This window comes from Pyrgilauda ruficollis, unplaced genomic scaffold, assembly GCF_017590135.1.
Source record: "Pyrgilauda ruficollis isolate IOZ18807 unplaced genomic scaffold, ASM1759013v1 scaffold25, whole genome shotgun sequence".
NCBI lineage: Eukaryota > Metazoa > Chordata > Aves > Passeriformes > Passeridae > Pyrgilauda > Pyrgilauda ruficollis.
In genome coordinates this window covers 16,624,838-16,642,452 of record NW_024523822.1, presented here as the reverse complement: position 1 = coordinate 16,642,452, position 17,615 = coordinate 16,624,838, and the positions used below count along the sequence as shown (strand labels likewise).

The 17,615-nt window shown below is 43.1% G+C and overlaps 1 protein-coding gene across 1 annotated transcript in view; it reads right to left on the bottom strand.

The window, feature by feature from the left end:
- Nucleotides 1–16,661, bottom strand: part of DEPTOR (DEP domain containing MTOR interacting protein) — a 75,579-nt gene extending 58,918 nt beyond the window's left edge. The window contains exons 1-2 of the mRNA XM_041470666.1: nucleotides 16,521–16,661; nucleotides 16,272–16,367 (exon numbers count right to left, since the gene is read on the bottom strand). Coding sequence (XP_041326600.1) covers nucleotides 16,272–16,357 — 86 coding nt within the window. The 5' untranslated portion in view covers nucleotides 16,358–16,367; nucleotides 16,521–16,661. The remainder of the gene's footprint in view (nucleotides 1–16,271; nucleotides 16,368–16,520) is intronic.
- Between the last annotated feature and the right edge of the window lie 954 nt (nucleotides 16,662–17,615).

Sequence of the window (17,615 nt, the reverse complement as noted above, 5' to 3'; positions counted from 1 at the left end):
CTACCAACAGAGATGTCACCAGAAATTATGGGGAATCCAGTTGCCTATGTCATTGTGTCTGTTACTACAGAACATCTCATTCATGACATCTCATTCAAGAATGATCAGCTCAAAGAGATGCATTGTAGCTCTACTCTGGTATGAGAAATGATGAGCCAGTCTCATGAGCAGAGAGAAAAAGATACTGAATTGGGAGTCTGGCCTTACCTAGACAAAAAGTGAGAAGAGCAGAATTGCTGTCTATAATATTTCAGGTGGGTTGAAAGCAGAGAGCAAGAAAAGCTATTTAAGTAATGCTGAGGGATCCTAACGTAAGAATTAGACAAAGTTTCGGAGAAAAGATTTCAATTCTTACTTAAGGCAATAATAATAATAATAAATATATCAAAGGATTATGTATTGTAATACTCTTCAGATGACCTTCCAGTCCTGTGGTTTAAAATTTCATGATTTACACTGCTATCTCCAAACAACCTTGGGAATAGTGTAAGGTGGAAGAATATCAGAGGCTGACCTTAGAACTATACCAAGATTCAGCCTTTTTAAAGTCTGGTTCATGTCAGCAGCAAAAAAGGAAAGTTCAAATGCTGCCTATATTCAGACACTTGCTGGTTACATCAAAGCTTTTATTACAAGTGTATATGCAGATATACAGACATTCTTTGTGTGTCTGCCAAAGCTCAGGAGCTGTAAGTATGAGAGATGTCCCCATTTTGTGAACATGCTTCCTTGTTTTTGCCACAGAGTGTTCCCTGGTTTTCATTTTTACTGTGCAAGCATCCAATAGTCCTTACCTGGCTGATTGGAAGGATGGGGATTTAACTGGCCAGCCAACATCAAATTAGTGGCATGTTCTCCTCCAGCATCTGAAGGAAACTGTGCAACCTTTGTGGCATCCAACTGTGTCAGGACAGAGCTGGGGATCTGCTGTGAGGAAACCCATCAGGTGGGTAGCTGCATTCACTCATCCTCTTGAGATCCAGAGCACCAGGTTTGCAGGGACCTCCAGCCTCCAACCTGGGATCTTGTAAAGTTACTGCAAAGGGCACATCTATATAGTCATAGTCAGCTTGGTCTAATCAGTTTCATCTTCTTAGCCTGGAATTTGTCTAATTTTTTATAGTGGTACATATTTATTTTATTTATTGAAATAATATAGAGTATGTAATTATTAAAGTGAATAAATCAAAATAGGTTAGAAGTCTAAATCAAATGGTGTTACAGCCTTTTAGAGTTCCCTTAAGTTGTCTTGTCTTTGAGAGTAAAATATAAGCCAGTATGACCTTTCCAGTCAGCTGGAGGCAACAAAGCAGCATAATCCTAATTAACATTCTGCTCATTTATACATTTTCTTCTTACCGAAAATACTGTAACATTCAATAAGATCTCACTGCCAAAAGAAAAAGAAAAAATAAACCACCATGTGCAGATGAAAAAATGAAAAATGTCTCAGAAATCTACTGACTGCCCCAGACTACACTGAGTTCCAAATGAATGCATGCCAATGGTAACAATGACTTTACTCAACAATTTTGCAACATAACTCTGCTGCATTTATTTTTTAAACACAGAAAGGATTGCTCTCTGACATAGATGTTTTAATGGCAAAAAACCATCCTATCTGCTTTAAATCTCTATCTAGGTCATGCAAACACGTAACAGCAAGAATTATGGTATGTGAATTTAAGGGGATTATTTAATGGGATGAAGTTGCTCACTGCCTAAATTCTGGTAGGCTAATGAAAAACTTCATCATTAGGGAAAATCTATTATTAAAAATCATAGTTACATACTGAATCTATCTATTTTCCTTTTGCAAAAATCTAGTCTGGGGATTGTTTTGTTTGATTAGCTCAGCATTTTTCTACCTCTCATACACCACGATATGAACAGACACACAGCTGTGGCACAACCACTCTTTATGAATAGTTCCTTCTGTCAGGATGCTATCAAGGATCTTGTCTTGTTTGATAAGGCCTTGTCAAAAGCTCACAAGTATATAAGCTTTGAAAAGATTAATATTACAGAGGCATTCCTCCTCTACTCTTAAGATTAAATGGAAGTTTTCCTTTAAAGTAATAAATAAATCCCTAAGGAGTCCAGAGAAGTTCTGCTGCTCTACTGAACAGATTGTTTCCATTGCTGGGCCATGTGTTTGCCATTTCTCCTTGTAAGCAATATTCTCTCTCCACACATGCAGAAAGCTCAGTGAACAGGTATTTATGTGATCTGACAATAAATTCAAAATCTACTTCTTACTGCTTTAATAACTCAGACCATGCATCCTGACCCTTATTCACCATCAGCTTTACACACTCATCAGCCCCAGTAGAATACTGCTGGATTTAGATTATAACAACATGGTTATGTTTACAGCATACTCCAAACTTAGTCTTGGACCTCAACTAGAATCCAAAACACATGTTTCACAGATGGTTAGAGATAGACTTTAGATGGGCAACAGGACAAGAGGAGCCGAGTGGTTCAGGCCGGCACACTGCCTTTACACAAACTCAGATATTCACCTATCATCGGTCTAAATGGCCCAACACTGTGTGTTAATCCAATTCATCACCTCGAGACCAGCCCTGAGACCATCACCTGAAGAAAGGAAGATCTGTTGGAGCTTGGCTATGGTTGCTCCTCAGATGGTTTGAACAAGCACATTTGGGCAGACAGACCACAGGCACTTCTTGTTGCAGCTACCCAGGCATGTGGAGCATGGCTAGAGCACGTGCCAGGGCTTAGTCCCTTATTCCTGCTGGCTATCAAAGCACACTACAGTGTTCATTAGGTCTTAATTTGAATGTAACCAAAACCAGTTGAATGAGAAAATCACAGAATCATAGAAATGTTTATGTTGGAGAATACTTTTAAGATCATCAAGTCCAACCCTTAAGCCTGGCAAGTCCACCACTAAATCAGCTCCCTAAGTGCCATATCTTTTAAATTCCTCCAGGGATGATGACTCCAGCAATTCCCTGGGCAGCCTGTTAGAGTGCTTGACAATCACTTCAGTGAAGAAATTTTGCATAATGTTCATTCTAAACCTCCTCTGGTTCAACCTGAGGCCATTACTTGTCTAATTGCTTGTTACCTGGGAGAAGAGACCAACCCACCTCAGCTACAGCCTCCTTTCAGGGAGTTGTAAGGATTGATAAGATCTCCCCAGAGCCTCCTTTTTTCCAGGCTAAACACCCCCAGCTCCCTCAGCTGCTCCTCATCAGACACACACAGCTGTCTCATGTTCAGCAGCTGTTGACCAGCATCCCCAGGTCCTTTTCCAAGGGGCTCCTTTCCAGCCACTCAACTCCAGCTGGAGCATTGTGTGGGGTTATGAACAGAATACAGGACCTGACACTTGGCCTTGATGTATCTCATTAAATTGGCCTCAGCCCACTGATTCATCCAGTCCAAACACCTCTGTAAAGCCCTCCTGCTCTCCAGCAGATCAACACTCCCACACAACTTGGTATCATCTGCAAAGCTGCTGAGGGTGCCCTTGATACCCTCATCCAGATTGTGAAGATATACAACATTTCAGTCCATATGTAAGTAGGCTGTGCAGATATGAACTGCTGAAATTGCAAAAGGTTTGTGGCCACTGAAGACATGAAACCATTGATCAAGTGGCCAATGCCTTTCTGTGCCTTTTCCTATAGGTTTTTCTTTTTCTTAGAGGGAATACTGATATTCACGTAAAAAGATGTGCTGTGTAATTTTCAGTCTGCAAGCAAAATTTCACAATTTCCACTCCACTGGAACTTTTCCTTAGCCACTATATGTTTAAATAAATTCTTCTTTCCATTTTTATTGTGCTTGTCCTGAACAGTTTATGCAATCCTTGCTTTCTTCCTCCTTTGGCCCTAAAATATCTTTCCCAAGAGTACTGTTGTTACTGGCCCTATCTAAACTCAGATGTTCCATATTTATCAGAAAATCAAGCAACACAGGGCACAAACATATTTTGTGTGAAATTATGTAGGAAACACTGTTTCAGCTGGTGTTGATTTACAGATTCAACAAAAAAAGTAATATGAAGTTATTAATACATTAGTTTGGAGCAGCTCTAGTCCCTCTGTAGCCCAACAAAGTGAATGCAGGCAATTATGTTTTAACCACTGGTGTTTGATTCATTACAGTAGGCCCAAAGCATAGCACTTGGAAAAACCACCACTTCATAGAAAACTAAGGAGATAGGATTTTCCCCCATGAGGAAATATTTTTAAAGGACCCAGGCCTTGCAACATTGTGATAAAGCACAATGGCATATAGAAAAAGCAAAAATTTCATTGTTTTGTGTGTGTTGAAAGAAATACTGTTATTTTTAAATAGGTGGGATAATGGTAGGACACATGCTTGATATAAGCATGTCTTTGATTGCAGGACAGACTACCAGATGAGATGTGCACCTACAAGGGAAGAAAATTTTAATAGTTCAAATACCTTCCCACCTCAATATGTGAATGAAAATCCTCTTTCTACAAGCAAAGTTGGAGCTGCAGGACTATGCTCAGGAACCTGTGCACACAAATGAACTCCCAAACTGGTCCCTCCTTTGCGCACAGCGTGAGGGGATCTGAGAGCGTCACGCAGGCAGCGAGAAAGAGGAGCAGGTGGCTGGCCCTGAGATTACTGCTCCTCCTGCAATGCCAACATGGCACAGCCAGCAGCATTTCTGGCACCGTGACCTACTGGCCTTACAGCACATACTACTCTCTACACTGTCTCCAGTCTTTCCCCTATTCTCACACTTCAAGGATTGCTATAAAACCAGCATGTCCCAAATATGTGTGTTTTGGTTTCTGTGCCCCAAGTTCTTGAGACATGAATCTACAGATCACAAACATCTTGGAAAGAAATCTTGGTGGCAGGAAGAGTTGTGATGTTGGCATTTGGTGAATCTCATGTGATCTGAGGTAAAATCCTAGCCTAACTTAAGGCATTGAGGTCAAGGGAGTCAGGCTCTCACCTTCACATTTTCCTAAAAATCCTAGTTGAAACACAGAGATTTCAAAAGTTCTTGGGATTCATCTGGAAATTGATACATTTCTCTTCTTAAATTTGCTTGAAAAGCTGGACAATGAGAGAGCAGTGGTACAAACTAACACAGCTGATTTTGCACTGGAGTAGGTTAGGAGGCATTCTTAGAAGCCTTCCCACCAGTGTCACTGAGTGGATAATTATCTCTGGTTACCAGCTAATAACAAAAAGCTGATAATATCAGCCACCACATCTTAAAGAAGACAACACACTATGCCTTCATAAAATATTCAGTTGGAAGGGATCTCTGGATGTCATCTGGTCCAACCTATACTGAAAGCATAACCAGTTATTACAATTTGCTCAGGGTCATGTCCAGGGAAGATTTTAATATTTCAGAGCTTCTCTGGACTCCTATTCCAGTTTTTTACTTAGCCTCACAGACAATAATTCTTTCTAAATATCTGATTAGAAAGTCCCTTGCAAATTTTGACTACTGCCTCTTGTACCATCCGTGTGCACTTTGGAAAATTCTCTTCACATTTCCCTACATTGTCCCATTTTAGTAGTTGCAACCAGAAGAATCCCCCATTCCTTTTCTTCTCTAGGCTGAGCAGACACAGCCCTCAGCACCTCCTTGTATATCACATGCCCTGGCCCAACCCCAACCTGAGAACCAGCCCTCCTTGGGGCTTGAGTCTTGTAGAAAGACAACATTTTGCAGTCTATTTTAGAGTTGCGTAATTTTGCATAAATTAAAGATAAATAAATAAATCTTATTAAAATAAAATAAAGCTTTTAATAAACTTTGTTTTATTTCTTCTGTCCAGTGTGTTTTTAAGAGACCTTTTAAGATACATCCTTTGTCTAATTAGACATGTAGTAACATAATACCAATGGCTCCTATTATGGACTCATTTTTCTTGTCACAGAGATCTACTTATTAACTCATTTAATCTCACTTATTTCTACCATTTCCCAAAAGACTTGAAAGGTGTGAGTTAGTCTAACATGCTAAGAGTTTTGAAAATAACTGTCCAAGGCAAGTCTTTAAGCTTCTAGACATTCTCAAAATGGCATTTGTACAATCTTTTTTGGGATTTTTACATGATAGCGCTACTTTGAGCTTCTTCCTGTGACAATCTCCCTCTGTTTGCACTGAACAACCAGCAAAATAGCAGTTTAAGCTAAGAGTTACTTTTTCTACATCTTAGTAAAAAAAATTCATTTCAACTAGAGGAAAGTGTAAGTTAATTATATCCTGAGCATCAGGAAACAATTAACAGCTTTCTATTATATCACCCTAATTTCTAAGCTATACAATTATATGCTGCCGCAGAAAAGGATGTATGATTATCAAGACAAGGATCTTTTCAGAAAAAAAATGAAAGGAAATTGTTCCACTGCTGACAATCAGTGCTATAAATAATGCCTAGCTAATATCTTTTCAGAAGTAATTTCCATTATTTGCAATCCTAACTTTGAGTGATGTGTTGGCTGTGTGTTGTCAGATTGTCCTTCCAGAGAGGATGAGCATAAATGTTGGACTGATTCCTCAATTAAACCTTCAAAAATTCAGCTTCCTGTGAATATTTTGCAATACTCATTGGAATTAAATCAAAAATCATTGTTTTTGCTAACCGTATTGTAATTATTTCTTGCATTCGTTTTGCCTCTTAAATCAGGGCCAAGACTGGCTTGTACAAACACAAAAGGACAGGCAGGCCTGCTTCAAGCAGCCACAATGCCTTGAAGACACAAGTCACAATGCAAAGAGCAACAGACACGACATACAAACACTCCTTTTTAAGTGCAAATAAACCCATTTGGCCCAATATGCGGGTAAGGGGTGCAGACACAGAGCCAGTGGGTTGTACAGCTGTTCAGCTGGACACTAACAGAAACACTACAGAAAAAGGCTCCAAGTACTTAATGTGAGAAGCAAGGAAGCAAACCCAAACAAACCTCTGTAACACAAAGCCAAAGGCTACTGGGCTGGATGGCCACTGTACTGCTGGGGGTGGGAGAATCTTCCCAAACCAGGTACAGCATATCAGATTCATACAGGATAAATATCATAGTGCTGCACCAGCAGAACTTTGGTCTCTGCAGATTCCTTGCGCAGATTCCTTGTGACCCTTTCAGGACAGCTATACCACTCCCCCGAGAAAGTTTAAGCTCTGTTTCAAGCTCTCCTTCCCTATTATTGTCCATCTCAAGTCTTCTGTGCACTGTCCTCCACAAACATCATCTTGTTTGAAATTATCTAGCATTACAGCTTGGAAGTATAGCTGCCACAGCTCTTGAGAAGGATAACAGTGTCCATCTCCCAGATTCCTTCCACTGCCTTCTCCTCTTCTGTCACACCAAACAGTATTGCCATACTTGGCTTTCAAGCTCCCATCTTTGCTATCACCATCTCTTAGGTGTGTTGGCTTTTGCTCTGATCAGCATTTAGTAACAGTTTGTCATTTGATTTTTTACCTTCAAGTGAACATCTCTGTGCTTGCTGCCTTAATACAGAAGGCAACCCCATCCAAACAGCTACAAACCCATTAGGATGGAGTCACCCAAATCTTGTGTAGCATTGCTATGATCTCTGCCAAAAACCTGACATGTAAACAAGGGCTGAGCAGGTCAAGAACGGGGGTGAGAAGGGGCTCCTGGACTGGCAGGGCTGTACTTTTAACTTCAAGAACTGATTCCCTGAGAAAACAATCTCACTGTAGGGTCCCCATCCCCTGACCTCAGGCCAGCTGATCTTACCCCTTACACCGTCATCGGCACTAGTTTGACACAATGACACCCTGACTGAGCCCCCCAGACTGTTCACCATGGGCTCAGACGCACCAATGCAGTGCACCAGCCATGCAGCAGAAGACCCAGCCCAAGGGAATTGGGCTGCTCCTTTCTGCAGCAGTAGCCAGACACATTGAACCAACAGTTCTGTAAAATCCACAGCATGACCTTGCCCTTGTTCCTCACAGAAACCAGAAAACTCTCATCTGCCTGCAAATCCCTGTGACACTGCTGTGGTAGCCCATGACCCAACCACACAATTGCAAGGAAATGGAGAATTACAGCCTTGTGATGTGAAAACATGCTTCTATATTCACTCTGAATTAGCAAGTGCAATCAGAAACAATCTTAATTATTCGCAACTGCACCTTTGAGGTCTGAATGCATTTACTGGATTGAGGCACTGCTAAGATGAAAACTATGAAAACCGTAAAAGGCTGATAATTAAGGTTGCCTTCTGAAGTTGTGCTGTCACACTGGTGATAAGCTGGTCATGCAAATTGCACAGTACAAATTCCAAAACACATGAAATGTCAGTATTTGAATGTCCATTCACACACAATACTGACAAGAGTGCAAAAGTAAAGGTAAAAGCCTTGAAAGAAAAAAAAACATTGTCAAACTTAGTCTATGTTTCTGTCCAATAACAGCATGTACACTGGGCATTTTAAACTCAACACCATTTTTACAATGTCTTCTACCACAGTCTGAATTTTTTTAATGGGAATCCAGCAAATTAAATCCTGAGGGGGTGGTCAAGCAAACCCAGCAGTGGCTGCTGCCACCATTCCCTCTCCCTGTACTTGACCATGTGTTTCCACTGTCTCCTTCACTCCAGTGTTGGCACTGGTCTGACTTCATGCTGAACCAGTTTAGAAAGTTAAATTTTTCTTATTTGGCTTCAGCTGCTTCAGTTCCCCGAACTTCTGATCCCGGACAAACACCAGTACAAAGTGCAAGGGAAGTGATAAGAGCGGGGCAGTAGCAGCCTGCAGCTGGATCCGCTCTATCAGTAAACCACAGCCTCAAACCGTGCGTATTCCAGTGACATGGGGGAAGCCAGCACCCATTTCTCCCCCTGAACTTCTTCAGAGAAAGCTTTTTTGTGGTTGTGTGGTAAACTGGTTGGTAAAACTGACCCAACTGAAATACCAACCTTCCAAAAGCTCTGCTGATCACTCCCCCAGTGCAGGTCACCATATGGTGATGGTCCAGAGGTGCTAAATCCAGTCCAAAAGAGGGGAAACACAGAGGAGTGAACCAGAAGGCAAGAACACCCATTTAATTCCAGCAGTTTATGTATTAAAATTGTTTAAAATATATGGTTACATGTTCTGATCTTGTTTAAGAATGAAACCAACAATCCATGATAAACACAAGAAATGCATCCTTCCCTCAACAAATGCCAGCAGTTCTGCTGAGACTTCAAGCTTTACACTTTCTGTCTTTATTAACCTTCAGAGCCTCAACACAGTTCTTCTTCAAAGACCAGATACACAAACCAAACCTGATTAGCTCTTGCTTCTTCCTCAGCCTTTGATCCGCTTTGCCACCTCTTTATCAGTTTAACCTCTTCCCACTTAAATTTATTCTGAGGAGATGACTGGCCTTGAACACAGGAAAAAAGTATCTTTGAGTAAGCAAAAGGATTTAGACAAGTCTGCTCTCCAGGATGGTAGAAGTAAGAGAATTAACAGAATAACAATACCAGGGTTATGAAAATAAAAAGCAGAATAAATAGCATGAGAGTTAGAAGGGCCCTGAGCCTCAGAAGGTGATGTCTGTTTCTGAGAGCAGACCCCAAGCCCAGAGCTACCACCAAGCTGGCACACAGTGCATGGACACAACGACAGGGACAAAGAAGTCTATGTCAGAAACTTAGCTGGACTGCAAAGAGGCTGATATATTCTGCTGTGACACTATCCTTCACTTTCTTAAGCTCTACATCACAGAAAGCACTGAAATTCTGTGAGTTTACACTTCAAAAAGTACTGGAGTTTACAGATACCTCAATTAAAATGAGATGCACTGATTCCTCCCTTGTCCTTTTTCATCTATCCAATAGTAAAAGCTGGCTAACCTCCCTCCTGGCTCCAGTCTGGTCTCTTTACTGGTGTGACTCTAGGGGGTGAAAAGAGCAGATCCTTTCCTGAAGAGAGTACCCAGAGACCCCTACCTATTTCGGTATACACTCTCTGCATCTCCACACTTGGGAGTTATTTTTCTCTGTGCTTTCAGGATGCCACTCTTGGGCTCAAGGTCTGACCTCCCAAACCGGAAATCCCAGTCCTGAAACAATCCCACCTTGGTGGCTTCACACAGACCATCCCACACAGGCCAGAACCCACCACTGCTGCAAGACACTACAACCAACCACAGCCAAGATTTGTGTTGCAAGGGCTTTATTTTTCTTCAGGGCATACAGCATCTACCCCTGTTGGGACCTGATAAACAGCTCAAATTCCTAGGCACTACCACTACACAAACAGTAAATTATAATGACAAGTGATAGGAGGACTTCTCTGTCATGGTGCCAACCTATGGCCACTGCTCCCACAGAAGCAGGGTTCATGTAATAAATGCAAACCTAGATTGATTTTGGCACATTCATTCTGCCTTCCCTGCATGACCATCAACATTGAAAGAAGTTTCTTTCACTTCTTCATAGGCAGCTCCTCTAACATAAAATAAATAAAAAATATTCTTGCACATGCTATACACATCAAGTCGCCTGCCAATCTCTGCTAACCTGAGACAAAAGTTAATGATTGACTCCATCTGGAATGGAATACATAAAATATACAGCACAAACCACTCATACAACATTTGCCTTCTTATGTACACAGTGAAAGAACGATCACTATTTGCACATGCGTTGTTAACTACTTGATCTCTGAGCTGCACTTGAGGAAAGCTACTGAGGGCAACAACTGAATTACTAAAAGGCATAGCTACAAGGAAAGAAATAAGGAAACAAAGCCTTACATCTTCATTTCTAGAAATGTTGAATAGCCCAGATTTTACTGAAGGACATGAGAAATTGAAATTCCTGGCCCAGGAATCCCATATTTATTTATTTATTTATTTATTTATTTATTTATTTATTTACAGATGGAGTTTGTCATTAGAATTAGTACCAACAGGCAAGATTGAAACACATTAAACGATGAAGAATAAAAAACTCCAGGAAAAATGAACATATAAATGTGAGAAACACTTTTTAAAAAAAAAAATTAAATAATTTATAGTAAAAAAAATAAAAGTAATTTCAATTGTTGTGATAGAGTAGAGTTAGTGGGAAACCTGATTTCAGAACACTTCATTTTGCAGCTTTACCAACCTTCACTTTGACATCTTTTCTTTCAATGTATCACTCTGGTGAAACCTCACAGAGAAAAATGATAATTTTTTGGTTGCTTGATTCTGGAAAACAAATTGATGGAAGTGAAATTATTTGTACAGAAAGTTCTGGAGGAGTCTGTTCCATAGAGATCTCATGATATAATCTCTCTGTTCTATCCACACTGAGGAAGTAAGCATCTCAAGTGAGACAACTGAAAACTGCTTTTTTCAAGATTAGTTTTGAACCCAATCAGTGCTTGGGAAATGCAACCACTGGTGAAAAACTAAGGAAGTTGCAAGAAAAGTGTTCAGGGGGTAGAAAAGCAATCATTCCCTGAGGAGGAAGTAAAAAATTGGATTGTTTTAGGCAGATTGCAAAATCTCATTTTAGGAAAATCTGTCAGTTCTTCAAATGGCATACACGTTAGTTTAACATGTAGGGATGCGACTTGAGAATAACTGACCTCTAGACAATTACATATCTCAAATCCTTTTAGAGTCTAAGCTTACACCAGAGTCTTAACACACTTTCAAACACAGTGATAGCATTTAATCAATTCTGTAACTCTACAGTTTATATAATCCTGTATCACAGCAATACATTAACACTAAGGGTCTTTTGACACCATTGCTCTAGAAACTATCACTGTTTTGTGCCATGGGCTTTCTGCACCTTAGAGTGCCTAATGAACTTTTCAGTCCTACAACCATGAAAAAAATGTTGCCTGTTTATTGCTTAGAATAAGAAAACAGTTACAGAGCTGTAGGTGCTGCCATCCTTCACAAGTTAATGACTCTGAAAGTTATGCACTCAAATGTGGCTTCTGAAAGTAATCAGGCTCCTGAAGTAAAACTTTTGGAAGACGAGTGAAACTGTTTTTGTCTTACAGCTTCAAAATGTACAGCTGTTTATCATGTAAAACCTTTAACTCTGTGAATCAAAATTCATACACCAACTCTGACAAAAAGGGAAATAAATTTCTATTGAAACTTTTGTCTCTTCCAAAAGAAAGAAAAATGTCTAAGAAACATGCTTCATATTTCTCTAAGTAGAAAGAAAGACAATGCTGATTATAAAAACTATTTCATCAAAATCACTTCCTCATCTAGAGAAGTGTGTATAAATAAAACATATTTATTTACTCAACTATTTAACAGAAATGTGGATAGGGAAAGATGCAGTTTCTTGTGAAAGCTGGTGATAAAGAGGGATCCAAAAGTCTGCAGAGACATTAAATGTCATTGAAGTTACACCTACTACAGAGAACTGCACACCATATACAATGACAATAATAGGTGTTTAAATATTGCTGCTCAGTCAACTGAAGTCTGAGGATTCCTGAATTATTAGGCACATTTTCTGCAAGAAATGAGGGACTCTTGGGAGATACACAATATTTTGGTGACAATCTGACATCAAGAAACAATTAGCAGATGAGGAGATTTCAGACACCCTTACCTTGGAAGACAGGCAACCAGAATGTATATCAAAACATGCCCACTGAAACTGGTTGCCAGAGGGCAAGATCAGCTCTATCCAAGTCAGTGCTCAAACCCAGACATAATACTTTAATCCTTCTGCCAAACAGTGCTGAAATGGGCACAACCTGTTGCCTTCAACAGTGAGAGAAATGAGATTGGAATTGCTCTGCTTCTGAAAAAAATTCTTAACAACTTCAGTAGTGCTGTTATTAAGCTTCCATCAATGACTATGGATGTGACACCTTCCTTCAGGCACTCCCAGCAAGGCCAAGGAGTCTCAGGGACATTCACTTCCCCAGAGCTGTACCAGGCATGGATTTGCAGGCAGGGATGTAGCAGGGTGGAGGCTCCAAGGGCTCTCCCAGTCCTGAGGAATCTGAAGGCCCCATGATCCTCTCAAACATTTTAAGGGCAGTGCTGTTGCAACCTCCTGAGAAGAGAGAGCTCACCACTGAACAGCTGTCGGGTCTCAAAGGGAAGAGCTGAGATTTTGGTTGGCTGGAGCTGTCAGGCAGCCAGAGCCTGCAGTTTGTCCCTGCAGGACCATCGGTGCCAAAGCTCACAGCCGGGTCATGCCCAGCCCAGCTTTCTCTCTTGTGAATCTCTTGCATGGCAACAGAGATTGGGTCTGTGCTGGTGTGTCACACTGCTGAAATCTTCAGCTTTCCTTCACAGCTGTCAGCTTAATAATTTAAAGGCTCGCCAAGAGCCAAACTTCAAAGTCCTCACTTTAAAAGATATGTTTCTATTAACCAAAAGTAAGAGTTAGGCATTTGCTCAGACAGCTACTGGGTATAGAGGCAAAGGACACTACTGGATGTAAAAATTTACCATGTTGTCTAACATACATCAACATACAGCTCTCATTTCTTTTTCCATAAATCACCCCACCCATGGGTTAGGATTTACATCACAGCCTGTGCCAGCAGCCAAGTTCCTGGGTGCCAGCTGACATTGCACACATCAGGGCAGAGGCTCCTGACCTTGCAAAGGCAAAACACACATCACAGGCAACCAAGAGACAGGAAGAAGAAGGAAATAACTCTTTGTCCTACTCCTTTCCCTCCCCCAGCCACTGTGCACTTGTCTAGGGAGTGGAAGAGGCACAGAGCTTCCATTCCCACCACAGGCACTGCCAGTGTGCAAAGCCAGGCTTGCCAAGGTGCTGCTCAGACAACTTTGACCCTCACTGCATCAGATCCCTGCCAGAGAAGGACAGACATGCAACAGCCGATGGGAATGAGAGCTGTGAGGCAATGCATGAGGCAGAGTGAGACAGGCACTAGGAACTTTGCAAGGAATTTAAATCAAGCAGCTCTGGTAAGTATTTGAGTTTAGACACACGTGCTGTTTGGTCTAGTACAAGAGTGCTTTAAATACCTCCACTTGGTTGGGTTTGTGTAAGTAACACCATGCTCACAGTTTCATTTTACACTTTTACTCCTCAGTTATGTGCTCATCTTGCATGCACTTTCACCCAAATACACACATAATCACCTGTCTGGCTACATCAATCCCACTGGGGAATCTTGCAGTTGTAAGCATCACTAAGAATAGAGTACAGTATGCTGCCTTGAGTGCACGTGTGTGCTGGTTTTCTATCATCTGTTTGCCTGCCCCAAAGGCTGCTGATATAAACTGTCTTTGATCCTGAAAACACTCCACATTTTCATTTCACATTAACAATTATATGCTTATCTTGGACAGGAAAAGGGAAACTTTAAATGCAGGGTTGGCTACAACTTGTCTGCCAGCCAGTCTTCTATCACTTATTTGTGGCTTTTACTGCCTGGAAAACTGAAGAATACAAATCCTTTGCAGAGAATATCCCAACACAGAAACAGAATGAAGTTAAGAAAAAATTGGGGGGAAGCAGACAATTTTCACAATACAGTTCCAGCTGACCCAATAGCTCACCGCTATCCAAATGGAAGTCAGCAGGTCAGAAAATCAACCTACATACCAAATCACCACACTAGATGTGTCTTCAAGAAGTCCAAGAAGTTACCTGAGCAGGTGTTACCTGAGAGGAGGTGGGACTACACTGCTGGGTAGTAGGAAAAGGGCCAGAAGAAGAGTGGATCTCCCTGCTCAGCAGCAGCCAGACATTATGCACACTGACTTGTTAATGAACTCCCAGTCCAAGCAGATCTAAGCCACTTCTTATAGATTCATGAAGGAATGACCACAGGTAACTTCACAGGATGGGCAATAATTATTTTGTATCTGCAAATCATGTTGCCCAAAAAAGATGACTGTGTTTCAATACCTTAATAAATAAAATGACAAATGTACTTCTTGATAACAACACAGATGAGCTGATTCTAGGAGCCTGATTTGATAACATTTCCTCAGTTTCTCCTTTGGGAAAGATTGCAAAACTTTTGCTTTTATATTTAACTATGAGGTATACAGAAAGATTAATGTGATCTTTATAGAAATTTTGTATTAGCCTGAAATCTTCAACTTCTAGTAAAATAAATTAGGAACAACAGAATTCTTATCTGACACTTGGGTGCTCAACTCTGCACCAAATCCACTATGCAGGACCTATGCCAGTGTACTCTGTCACCCTAAAGGCTACTGTGAAGCAAAATCTCAACTTGGAGGAGGCACTCATGTGTACTGCAGCCAGATCACCAAAATAACATTTACTTGACAAACAGGAGTATCACTGCTGTGCATCACAAAGTGGCACTTCTCCTTACTTCGTGGAGGCAAACAGTAACAGTGTCTGTACTAGCAGCAATGATGGTATCTGCCAAAGCAGGGAACATTTCTAACACTTTTCAGTGTTGTCTGACATCTGAGAAAAAAGTTTTTAAAAATTCAAGAAAAACTGCTGGGAAAATATTTTTACTATCCCCTTCTAGTTACTTATGTAACACATTATAGTGAGATTTTTCTTCCTGAATCACAAGATGGTCCACCACCAAACCGACATTATTAAAATTACTTTTTCTCCTCTGTACTGTATAGGTACAGCTGGCACACATAGCCAGCATACACCACAGAATTAAAAATTAACTGAGTCAAGCATTTTTGTTCAAGGCTCCTGTGCTGCTCACAACTCCAGTCACACAGCACTGTTAATTGCTGCTGGCACTGACAGTAGGGATCCCCTTCCATCTGCTGGGACCAGCTGATGCAAAATAAAAACAGTCCCTTGGAGCGAGGCGCAGCTCTGCGGGGCCAGTGCCCGGCGCCGCTGCCAGCGCCGGCCGGGCTGCGGGGAGCGCTGCCCTGCGCTCGCCTTGGCTCTCCGTGGGGTGCTCAGACACTTTATCTCTGGTTTCTTTGGGGTTTTTATCTTTAAAGACGCCGCTCTCCTGCAGCGTTTGATGCCTTTAGTGACGCAGCAGCCTCTCCGCAGCCGCCTCGCGTTGCCCGCAGGGCAGCAGAGGTGCCCGCGGCACAAGCCCCCGTGCGCTGCTTCACCTCCCCGGGCTCGCAGCGCGCCGCGGCCCCTCGTCCTCGTCGCTGCTGAAAGCGGGGCCGGAGCCCGGGGCCGCGATGGAAGCAGGGCAGGTGCTCCGGTGCAAAGAAAGTCCGCGGGGACAGACCCTCGCCCTCCGCCTCCCAAACCTCCCCCTCCCGCCGTCAGCGGGGCTGCTGCTGACCGCGGGTACGCGTCCCCGGCAAAGCGGGAGGAAGGCACCGCTTACCGGAGCTGCTCGCCGGTGAGCAGGACCTCGGCCATGTGCTCCAGCTCCGCCGCTTTCTGCTGCATGCTGCTCATGCCCTCCTCCATCGCCGCCGGCCTGCGGGCACAGCACCTCCGGGTGAGGGGGGACCGGGACTCGCCGCCCCCCGGCCGCGCTGCCCCCGCGGCAGCTCCGGGGCGCCTCCCGAGCTCCGGAGCTCTGCGCGGGGGAGGCGGGCAGCGACAGCCACCTCCTGCCGCTCCGGCTCACCTGAGCGCCTCAGGTCACTTTTCCCCTCGGCAGGCTCGGATCCCTCCCGCCGCTTCCCGTGTTATTGTGTCATTGGCAGGCGGAGAAACACATGGCTGCAGCCGCCGCGCCGCAGCCGGGCTAGCCGAGGCAGCAGCGGCCCCCCCCGGCTGTCACACGGCAGGGTCGGCTCTGCCCCCGCGGGAAGGGGCCGCTCCCCGGCGGGGGCTGCGAGCCGAGCGGCTGCTGCGCTGCCCTCCCCGCCTGCCCCGGCCCGGGAGGCGGAAAGCGGCGGCGCACGGGGGAGCGCAGCGCTCCCCGCCCGTGGCTCCTTCCCGCGGGTGCAAAGTCCCGCGTCCGCCCTTCAACGCGGGGCTGCCGGGAGGAGCGGTGAGCTCGGGAGAAGGCGATCCGACTGCGCGGGAGGAGATGCGACTGCTGCCCGCTCAGGTAGTGCGGGCTGCGCCTTGGCAGCGATCCTTGGAGATGCAGCGCGGGGCAGGTAGCAGAAAGGAAGCTGGTGATCTGGGGTTTCAACCTCAAAAACTGTTACTGCCCTCCTGCTGTCCACATTTCCGCTTATCTGCCACCCAGGGGTTATTTTCAAACCCTGGTCCCCTGCTTACATCAACTCTTTGTCTCCAGGCGACAGAGGATGCAGAATTCTTGAGGGCAGAGGAATATTTTGTCTTGGCAACGGGAAATAAATTGCAAGGTCATGAACACTGTCAACATTTTTATGGGGAAAAAAATCGCCCTTTTCTTTAAAAAAAGTCCAGGAAGAGGCACCTTCTGCAGTGGTCCAACCATGGTTTTTATTTGCAAATACATGCAATACCTTGATTGCCTACTCATTGCCTTTATATCTGTCTGCACATACTCTGCATGCATGGAAATTGTGTCTGCTAAAGTACTTGCAATACTGTCATCGATTCAGAAACAAAATTATAGAACCACAAGAAAAACTAAGAAGGAATCAAGTGAACCTAGTAGTAACGAGACTGCAGACAATGGGAAGAAGGTGTTGTTTGCATTGTCCATAGTAGAATTGTGGCATTTATTACCAAAGGTGGCTCTGGATGTAAAAGAATGGACTTGGAACTAAGGAGAAAAACA